Source organism: Lingula anatina, chromosome 1 (assembly GCF_051362555.1).
Source record: "Lingula anatina isolate TDL-2025a chromosome 1, LinAna3.0, whole genome shotgun sequence".
In the NCBI taxonomy this organism is placed as follows: Eukaryota; Metazoa; Brachiopoda; class Lingulata; order Lingulida; family Lingulidae; genus Lingula; species Lingula anatina.
This window is the reverse complement of record NC_141767.1, coordinates 69,666,343-69,678,071: the sequence shown is the minus strand read 5'-3', so window position 1 is coordinate 69,678,071 and position 11,729 is coordinate 69,666,343. Positions and strand designations below refer to the sequence as shown.

Genomic DNA, 11,729 nt, shown 5'->3' with positions numbered 1-11,729 from the left:
AAAAAAAGTTAACCCCGCCACACGCAGATCGTGTGTTTTCTACTTTCATATGGCGTCACTCAGTGCAAAAACCCATCTCGGTTGGTTTCCATATAAAGAGGTTCCATCTAAAGAGGTTTGTCATTTTAGGCGAGATGCCTTTCCGCTTGTTGTCATTGTGTCTGTGGTGTCACCGCTTTCCATCCAACGGAACTGAAGCAATCACTTTTTCTATTCTATTTAGAATCAAGAGCATTGGTTTGTTTACTGAAGTTTTAATTGTATCTGACAAATATATTCACAAACACTATTCGCAGCAGATAATTTCAAAGTTTGGAGTCTTGTAATGTGAAAGCATGTGTCATCGTGCGTGCAATTTAGAGATGCCTGGTACGTATTTCATGAGAACTACGTATGAAATATAACGTACAGTTCTAGACAAGCATCGTGTAACTGTAAGATTATCTTTTGTTTGCGGTAACCTATTAGTTCTCCGGTATCTTCCCCCTGACAAATACACGGCACCCGAACATACGTTATCTGAGCATGCAGTGGGAGACGCGTTGTCCGGAACCGCGCAAAATTTAGCTATAAATCAAATTTAGAAATAGGTTCGAAATACAGACACCGTTGAAGACTTTTAGTTTGGATAACGCGTAAATACCTTCCAAGTTCGTGGTCAAAAAATTGTTACGTGTAGATCGCTATGAGGAAATCCAACGCTGACAACAATAACCAGTTTCAATCATTTAATGTTCACTCGTCGCTTGCCCAGGTACATTCTGACGATATGTTGTATATTAGACCCTTTAGTATCTAACCAAGACAATGGCTTCATGAATTTCCTACTAACCAAGACAATGGCTTCATGAACTTCCTAATCAATGGCTTCTTAATCAGAATAGTAAACAAGCCTACTCTGCCTCTTTAGACTTTACCTAACGTATTATGAGGAGTAACAGTCTACAGTAAAAATGTATTACGTGAAGTTACCGAAATTGCCTGTGAATAAATACTAAATTATTGGCGAAGACTATAATTTCATTTATAGTGCAATATATTCCGGGAATCTCCCTCGCTAGAGCAGTAACATACATGTGGTCGCCAGACATACCGTCGCCACTCAACTCGCTGCGCGCAATCATTATACACTTGGGCTTCGTTCACATGGAAAGTCTATTTTCTAAAAATCTATTTTCTATTCGCGGTATCTTATTATCACAGTCTGTCCCCTGAATATCCCGCGGCGTAATTACTGGCAGCGCGAGCCAGTTACTTATACAAAGCTGTAATTAATTCTCGGCTGTGCTCGCATTCTATAAAATCTCATCCTCCGTTGCCGCATCTCTTGTACTCTCAAAATGTTATGCAAAATGTTTGATGTGGCATTAATTGTTATGTGCATTGCAGAGGAGAACCAATTCCCAAAAAATCTGGACCAATTCCACCACGCTCTTTAGGATGGATAGGACAGTATCCCACAAAACTGAATTCTTACCCTTGCTGAAGGCTTGCCGCGCCGCCTACAGGAGATAATGGCAGTACGGGGTAGACAGACACGCTATTAGCACGTGACCTTTATTGAGCACATCCTAAACCTAATTGTGTGTAAAATTGGTGACATTTGATGGTTTCTTTTCAATTTAATATTTTTTCAATTCAATTTATTTCTGTACTGGTACATAGATTGTCATGACCTTGTACAATATGATATACAAATGACGATACAATACAGTTAGTGTATTACCATCTTTATATAATGAAGATAAGTACTAGTAAAATTACTCATAAAATATTCTATCTAAGCAATGAGATAAACCTTGGTGTGATTATAAATTTACCATAAACATACTATAAACATGTTACACAAAAAGAATATGTTTTTAAAGAACTTAAAACCACCGTTACATAGCTGTTTACATGGCTGCTTGATGACATTGATAATTACGATTAATGACAATTACATAAGACATATAAGTAAATAAGTTACACAGATATAAATATTGTGCCATGTTCAGTCCCACTGCCGAGTCACTTCTCACAACAGTGGGACCATACACTGACATTTTAAGGGATATGCTAAGAGTTACCAAGCAGAGCAACCACTTCACTTCTTTTCTTAAATGATTTGATTATAAAGTTGGAGAGGGACACTAAAGTATCTTTGTTGGCACTGTTAAATACATGGCATAATTGACTGTCTGGTGGCCTTGAATCAGCTTTTAGGAATGAGGTTTTACTGAAAAAGGTGACTCGGTCTGTTTTGTACATTGGGCATTGGAATATAAAAATAGATATTTCTTTACATCTTTACATCATTAATAGACATTTCTTTACATCTGTGGAAATCACAGTAAAACATTGGACTTGGGGGGGTATCTGTTATAAAACTGACTTAATAGTCTAAAATGTGCATATTTTCACCACTATTTTGTATTTTCTGAACCATTAATCATGTTAGACATGGTATCTGGAATAAAAAGCACCGTTTATAAAAATTTACATCTGTGAGGTGATCATTTGTAAATATAAGTACATGGAAATGGGGGTGGGACAACCTATTTGACCAATGTTGTATAAGGATCCCCAGACACACCGAGCCATCTCTAATTCATCATTCATTATTGTACAATTATAAAAAGTGTAAACACAAAATTTTTTTACGAAATCGTCCACTTAAAAAATTAGTGATAATATGTATACTCAAAAATGGCATTTTATGTAATACTTCTCATTCCTTTTCTCTCTTTTTTGCCAGCGCTGGTGGCAAAGGAATAAAATGAAAAACTGCGCAGGTATTCCCACGTCTAGTTTGAGTCCAAAGCGTAGAGAAAATATCTGATATCAATAAATATAATCAACATCCAGTTAGACTGATAATTTTAATTACTATGTCACGGGTGTTTTAATTGTGGATCTTCTCTTCCCTTTTATTTACGACGCGTTACCGTCCTTCGGGATCCGTGACACGGGGGTATATTAGGTAGGAAAAGAACAACAAAGTCCTGATCTTTCTCAATCCGGGTAAGCGGGTTTTATTGGATCACAGATGAGAGGTACAACTGAGTACGCCTTCTAAATTACTCCTTCGTTTCCTATTGATCAGATCTGCTCCGATAGTATAGGTCCTCCCTGTGCGACAACGGCGCTTCTAAGAGATTACTTTAACAAATAGAGTCTAAGTGCCTAGGTGTCTAAGTGTCCAAGTGTAAGCGCAAGTATAAGTGAGCAAGTGTGTAAGTAAGTAAGTATGTGTCCAACCTAAAGTGCGGGCTTCGCTTTTATCTTCCTAGAATGCAGATCAAGTTCCCCTTTTATACGTCACATTTTGTTATGTATACTATGGTCACATTTTCCTTTAAAGGGTAGCACACTGTATTATCCGAGCAGATCATTTCTATTTATTCTCCGATCTCCCTTATGTTTTGATACATTCTTTTAGCGTACTTTCCTCTTTCTATATTCTTAATTCAGAACTAATTAAGTAACAATCACTACATGAAACTAGAATGGAATTTCTTTGGTATCCTTCACCGGTTACTAATTACATTCCATAGATACACCAGTCTGTATCTCGTTTGAACTATTTTTATACCACCTAAATCAATATGATTGCAGATATCAAACTCATGCTTGGAGTATATATTGCTTTTCTTTAAACTAATTCTTTAAATCATTACGCATAAATAAAACCATTATGACAACTATACCAGCAATTTCAACCTTTCATTTAGGTGAAACATTAATTGTTACTACATAATTACAAAAATATGATTACTTATTTAGTATTTCAAAAACGAATAAAAAGAAAAATTAGAGTCTGCAAAACTTTGATTGTTTCTTAAGATTTCACGTTCCAACTACAAAAAATGTTGATCGCAGAAGATTATCTGAGGCCGCCGTTTTCTTTCTGCTACATCTTTCCGAGGAGGAATGCTGCGAAGGTGGACATCAGTCCCATAACAAGCAGACTGCTGGACACTGTGGCACTGCTGGGCACTGTGGGGCTGCCGTTACACAGTTCCCCGCTGCACACACACACCCTTGCCTTCCGACCATCTAAAGCCTCATTCTTGCAACCATTGGTCTGCACATTAAAGACACATCCACGGTGGACTGGAAACAGATAAATAGAACTTGTGCAGAATTCTGTATTTGTCCGAAAACAGGTAGGACGATTTCATACAAGCCGTACTGCCTCGACTACTTACAGTAGAGTATTAACTGTCATATCAAAGTATTAAACACACAAGGTATGTCAATATTTTATTTTCAGCTGGTGAAAATGAACAGGATCTATCTCACTCTCTCTCTCTCTCTCTCACCTGAAGTGTCAACCGTGGTTGTAGCACAACCAGCGGAGCACTCGGTTGTTTCATTCGGGTTTGGGTAGTTACAATTTGTGCATAAGTAACACTTCACTGCGCTAGCTGAAAGAAAAATGTAATAAGATGTAATAAGAAATCTTCGTAGTAGTACTGATAACTAAGATGGTGTCGATGGGTAGCCATCGCATATCCCCGCACTTCCCCATATTATCAAGAGCAGGCAAGAGTACACACGCACGTACGCACACACATACACACACACATCACTGCTTCATCCAAAGGTATTTAAAAATATAAATGTAAAACAATCTTTATAAATATAAAAATACATGGATGTACACTGGTATATATATATATATATATATATATATATATATATATATATATATATATATATATATATATATATATATATGTGTGTGTGTGCAAAGAAACAGAAAAGAGAACAGAAAAATTATCTATCCACATATTTGGATAAATAAAACATAAATAATGTTTTAGATAAATGATAAATGAAAAATGAACACTCGGTTGTTTCACTCGAGTTTGGGTCGTCACAAAAAAAAGCATAGGTCCCAACCGAACGTACGGGCTGCTACGTGTGGTCTACGGCCAAAAAAATGGGGAAAACGTGGGAGTTCGTGCGTGAGGAGCCCGTCCATCGTGCAACTTTTGGAGGACGCAAACAGCACCACTTTTCACCAGTTATTTGATTCCTCTGCGATCTAGCTACATCCTAGCCGGACGCAAGGAACTAAAAAACCGTGCGTCCAAAACGTGGTTGGGACCTACCCTCTACCAGGGCGGTGATAGATTTTTTACAGATATTCACAGATATGTCTCTAGCTAGATAGATGGTCATTTAGGGCTCAACTCACCCTGTTGAGGAATCCCATGTGGAAACAATTATCTCTGCGCGCGCGCCAAAGGCTTTGTACTTGCTCTGCATGAGCTGAGATTCACAACGATGTGATAACTGCTCGTTACATAACCAGTCTTAGGCTTTTTTATCTGTCACAGTAGAGCAAGTGATTGAAGTCAGAGTAATTAACTGTCTTGATTGCTGTCACGCAGACTTAGACTGGACCTGCTAAGTGGCAGTGCCTGAGCAGTTATGCAAACAATTATCAGCCATGTAATCAGCCTTGAGATTTCTCAACAGGATGAGTTGAGCCCTAAATGACCATCTATCTAGCTAGAGACATATCTGTGAATATCTGTAAAAAATCTATCACTCGCCCTGGTAGAGGGTAGGGGGGACCTAGGCTTAACACTTCACTGCGCTAGCTGAAAGAAAAATATAATCATTTGGGTTAATGCGCCATTTACTCTTCTGTTAAAGATGTAATAAGAAATCCTCGTAGTAGTACTGATAACATAGTTAAATAAGATGATATTTTAAGCTAGGTTGGTTCGTCGGTATGTGCGTGGAAGGCAGATTGGAACAATCAGAAGCAATATTGAAGTAAGAGTTGCATGCCGTCTGTTTCAGCCCATTCGGAAGCCTAAGGCTTCGTTCACATGGAAAGTCTAAAAATCTCTTTTCTATTCGCGGTATCTTATGATCATGGCCTGTGCCCTGAATATCCCGCGGCGTAATTACTGGCAGCGCGAGCCAGTTACTTATACCAGGGAATTATACAAAGCTGTAATTAATTCTCGGCTGTGCTCGCATTCTATAAAACCTCATCCTCCATTGCCGCATCGCTTGCCATCGGATCATGACGGTTGCACTCGTATCTGTCGTGTGTATAGCTTCTTCATCTTCTTCGTCTTGTTGTTGCACAAAATCGACAAACACATTTTTCAAAGCAACCGCGACCGTCATTAACTTTCTAACGTCCTCCTGCGCATGCGTCAAGGTATCAGAATCTCCTCCGAGCACAGCCGAGAATTAATTACAGCTTTGGAAGTAACTGGCTCGCGCTGCCAGTAATTACGCCGCGGGATATTTAGGGCACAGACCGTGACCACAAGATATACCGCGAATAGAAAATAGATTTTAGAAAATAGACTTTCCATGTGAACGAAGCCTAAGGGTCAAATATGGCCGACCCACTTGATACTTCCCCACGGGATATCTATTCAGTGTCTATTAGCGGATTAGACGGCAAGCTTTGTAGTGTGTCCCCATATTTGAAGTGTGTCCCCTCTAAAGCCTCGGTCTCAACCGGCCGTACGGGCTCTTACGGGCTGTTTGCGTCCAAATTTTGCGCAGTTGGAGGACTTCGCATATAAATAGCATGACCCGCCTCCCTGTCCAACAAACCAGCACGAAATCGATTGACGCAAGTCCTTCTTACGAAATTTCGAGTTCGCAGACAGCCCGTAAGCACATACGGAGGATGTTGGACATGTCCAAAAGATTCTACGAATAGCCTGCGAACAGAGAGGCCGCATGCGTAACTTGCTCCCCTCGCACGGAGTTAGCAAGAGAGACGCGCGTTGTGCAAGACGCACGTCGCAAGCAATAAAGGAGCAAGTGCCCTTTGCGTGTTGAGTAAGGCGCACGCCCTCACAACTAACGAACAAAGTCGAGAGCACACCGGGAATGCGTCGCACGTGCGTCACCCCCACGCCTGGTGTATAAAAGGCGTGTTCACGACGCACGCTCGTGTCTTTACAATGAACTTCGACTGTGTAACGAGTACAAGAACTTTCAATATTTTCAAATTTTTGCTCAAGTTTCTAATATGCCTCCAAAAGGTAAGAGAAAAAAGCTTACATAGTAGAGAAAAGGGAGGAGGAAGAAGAAAGAAGAGGAGAACAGGAAGCAAAACTGACGTAAGCCGTCAGTACGTCACCACAAACGTGTGAGGCAAGTGTGAAGCAAAACTGACGCAAAGGGGCACTACTTTCGTCGTGCGTTGCATTCCCTTCGTAAGTGGTGAGTGTGTGCCACGTACACAGGAAGCAAGACAAACTCAAGAAATAAGTACTATTTCCACGGCCATCGCTCTTTGCGTCCCTGCTTGAAAGGACATCTCATGTGGCACTTGCGACTCGCAAGGCAGACTTTCCTCTTCCTCTATGACCTCCATGGCCTCCGCAACATCCAAAAATTGCAGGGGACGTACGATCCTGAAATTCGTGCGTCCGGTTGAGACCGTGGCTTAAGATCATTTGACCAGCTTTTATTCACGCCTTGTGATTCCAGATTAAGAGCGTACGGTGACGTTGCTCTTCAGGTCTATGGACCAATTGAGTGGAATGATCTCCCTCTTAATTTAAAAACAATAGAGTCCGAGGACAATTTAAAAAAGAATTAAAAACTTATATCTTCAAAAAGTTTTATTTCATGATTTGACTGGCTGTTATCTTTTACACTGTACAGTTTATTTTTAATATCTTATCAATTTAATTACATTTTAGTTCACATCTTTAGTTCTTGTCTTATTATTTTAACTACCTTTTCATTTATTTTAGTCATCTTATTCTGTTCATTTTACCCATGTAAAGTCTACTGAACATTTTATATGGATTTTAGACGAGGTTGAAATTAAAATACCAGGGAAACGATATCGCGTGTTTTTCATGCACAACACCACTCGAATTATGATCACTGCAAAAACTGCCAAACATACAAACAGGCTTTAATGCAGACATTCCTTATCTTAACGATAGACCTAGACACCGACAGACCACGTAAGACGCTAAATAAAATGTATTTTGCAATAATCATAAAGCAACCTCCAAAAAAGGCCATCAAACCTTGAATGTTTCTTGGACCATCATACACTGTACGTCCTAAAACCATTATGCGGTTCAAACAGTGCATCAGAGAATTTGGGCAATTTTTGAAATCGTTTTTCTATATCAATTTAGATATCAAAAGAATACAAACAGACATTTCACACATTTTAACTAGAGGATCAGAGGGGCGATACCGTCTCCGGGTATGGCACCACCAGCTGGAGTAAGCGCATTTGATTGAAAACAAAAAAAGGACACCGCTTCCAGTATTGTACTTGAAAAGCTCTACAAAATGCAGTAATTTTTTGTTGAAAATAACAATTTATAACAAAATCATGGGGAAAGTAAAAGGTCAAATCCGAATTTGTGAAATGCGGCACATGGCAAGAAGTACGTCAAAGGTCAAATTCAAGGTCACAGGAAGTTCAATAGTATCTGTGGGCATATCTGTGCCAGTTTTGCTAATTTCAGTTCATGGTGAAAAGTAGGCCAAAGGTCAATTTTAAGGTCACAGATTAGCAGTATGTGACTTCCCACTCAAGTTCAATAGTAACTATGGACGTATCTCTGCCAGTTTTGGAGATATAAGGGGGTCCGAACATTTGCAAGGTTCAGTTCATGGTGAAAAGTATTCCAACGGTCAATTTCAAGGTCAGAGTTAGATTGTCAGAATAGGACTTTCTATTCAAGTTCAATAGTAAATATGGGCGTATCCCTGCTAAATTTGGAGTTATTTCCGTTTTATTTTCACCACTGAACATTGTGATGTACATACATTTTGATATACAACTCTTAAACCGTATGGAAAACAAACAAACACTACTTCCAGTTGTGTGCTTGACAAGCTCTATGAAATGCAAAAGACGAGAGGTCTCTAGCATTTACGGTTCCAGAATTAGAGAGAGTTTTTAGTTTTGTCATCTCATGGCTGCTTCTCCTTGCCTATAGAAAATTCTACCCCGTTTGACCTTGAAATAAAGGTCAAAGGTCAAATCCAAGCGAATATATTTGAAATCTCCAGATTTGACTTTCGGCCAGCCATCTTTATAAATTTTTCCCATAATTCCTTCGGTTTGGGAGATTTATTTAATTTTGCTAATTTTGGACAAGGGTGCATTGCGACGAGCGCCTAGACCCGTGCACCGACAAAGGCAAAAAGTTACACGGAACGAGTTCAGATTATATGTGACCTAAATCCAAGAGTTGGGAACACAGGCTCTTGTAGTCTAGTCCTGGGGAGAGGCGGTACGGTGACATGGCGGAGGAGGCCGGCAGATGAAACAGGTCGGGACTAAAACCATGTGTACCGCCAGGTGCAAAAAAAAAAAAATCTAAGGTCACTGTTAGATTTCACAACATATAACAAAAATGAAAACTGATCTATTAAACTGACGTTGTCGTTATTTGGTTCCCATGTACTTTAGACAGTATGTTTATTTACAGTGGAATTTATATTTAAATAAAAGGGACTTTATTTTACTTTTTTATAATTTTTAAATCTTTAGAAAGGTAAATTAGTTACTCGTTAGAATTTTTGGATTTCGTGGTGCTATGTAGGCCTACAGTATAAAGCGTTTAATTCGGTAGGCGACGAGGTAAGAAAACCTTATACTTAATTTTCTGATGGAAATTCTTCTGTGTAGACTCTTGATTTAATTTTAAGACTAAACTTTTTCATTTTCTGTATTACATAAAAACTGTGCCTTAGACATTTCTTATTTAGTGTAGATAATGAAAGATAAGCTTTATACATTTCTTATTAAGTGTAGATAATAAAAGATAAGCTTTATAAATGATACATAAACTGATTATTCTTCTATTTTTCTACTGCAGTTAATACTTTCAAGGCGTGCACAGACTTTTTATATGCCTACTTTTGATGCGCCTCTTGCTAAAGGGGGTTACTTCTTGCAATTTCCACATAACATACGTCAAAACACAACTGAACTTTAATTGCTCAAAAGCTTACCTACTACTAATTACAATTATAACCTGGCGTCATAAATTTTAGCAAAAGTGTTTTTGTTAACCTAATCATTTTTTATCTTTATTTAGTTTTGATAAAATACATGTAGTCCACTAAAGGTTTATCTCGCATAAAATGATTTTACAACTTGTTTTTTCTTTTATGCATCTTTTTTTCTACAAACCCTATCCTTTTTACGCTTTTAGCATATATCTCATAATAATAGCAAGGCACATGTCTATTTGCCAAGTAAAAAAGAAGATATTTTTATAAATAGATATAAGAAATAAGACAGATTGTATTTCATTGAAAGTCACGTGGATCATAAAAACGAAATGAAATCATTTCCATGCAAAAAAAGCAGCTTTAAAAAGTAAGTAATATCTTAGGTTTATAAGTCTATATGGCAGCTTTACACCTACAAATCTAATGTTTACTCTTGTTGAAAGTTTATTTTCTCTAAAGTAGCATAGTCTGATGTCAGTATGTATGTCATGGTCTGAGGGGATCCGAAAAATCCTTTTCACATTTGGCCTTGGAGATGTGTGGCTTGGCCAGTCACCTAAAAAAAACTTCACCACAATCTTCAAACAAAGACAAACTGACCACTTTACCCAAATATGCAATAGCAAACTTCAAGCCAACAGTAAATTGTCTCTCTTCCGTATACTTAACCAAAAGTGTGAAAGGGCAACTTATGTTGATAAAATAACAAATTACGACACCTTGTCAACCCTTGCTAAACTACGTCATACCATAAACTCCACATCGAAACTGGGCGGCACACCAGGCCGAAAACTGAAAGGTGCGACAGAATCTGTGGCCTGTGCACCCAAGGGGTAATTGAAGATGAATACCATTTTATATTCCAATGCCCAATGTACAAAGCAGACCGAGTCACCTTTTTTAGTAAAACCTCAATCCTAAAAGCTGATACAAGGTCACCAGACAGTCAATTATGCCATGTATTTAACAGTGCCAACAAAGATACTTTAGTGTCCCTCTCCAACTTTATAATCAAATCGTTCAAGAAAAGAAGTGAAGCGGTTGCTCTGCTTCGTAACTCTAAGCATATCCCTTAAAATGTCAGTGTATGGTCCCACTGTTGTGAGAAGTGACTCGGCAGTGGGACTGAACATGGCAAAATATTTATATCTGTGTAATTTATTTACTTATCTGTCTTATGTAATTGTCATTAATCGTAATTATCTATGTCATCAAACTGACTTTAAACAGCCATGTAAACAGCTATGTAACTGTGGTTTTAAGTTTAAACATATCCTTTTGTGTAACATGCTTATAGTATGTTTATGGTAAATTTATAATAACACCAAAGTTTATCTCATTGCTTAGGTAGAATATTTTACGAGTAATTTTACTAGTATGTATGTTCATTATATAAAGATTATTTTTTCATTCATAAATGGCTAGCCAACATAATACCAACTAGAGAAATGGTAATGCACTAATTGTATGGAAATCGTCATTAGTATATCATATAGTACAAGGTCATGGCAATCTATGTACCAGTACAGAAATAAATTGAATTGAATTGAATTGAATTGAATATAAAACTTACTTGTATCGATAGAAGCCCAGCAAACAACGAGCAAAATAGCAACAATGGAAAACTTTGCCATCCTGTCAAGATGTTAAATGAAATCTTCTGCTTAATTGGCACTCCCTGAGGACTTTCCTTGCACTGGGCTTTTTATACCCGCTGTTGCCCTCAACAACAGCCATCCAATGGAAGTGCATCGCGG

General features: G+C 38.2%; 1 protein-coding gene across 1 annotated transcript; it reads right to left on the bottom strand.

The window, feature by feature from the left end:
- Positions 1-2,987: 2,987 nt before the first annotated feature.
- LOC147764933 (uncharacterized) lies at positions 2,988-11,729 on the bottom strand. The gene is made up of 3 exons (XM_087000557.1): positions 11,546-11,729; positions 4,305-4,409; positions 2,988-4,095 (listed from the first exon to the last, which is right to left on the bottom strand). Exons 1-3 carry the CDS (start codon positions 11,604-11,606, stop codon positions 3,893-3,895), a joined length of 369 nt encoding a protein of 122 aa, XP_086856683.1. The 5' UTR covers positions 11,607-11,729; the 3' UTR covers positions 2,988-3,892.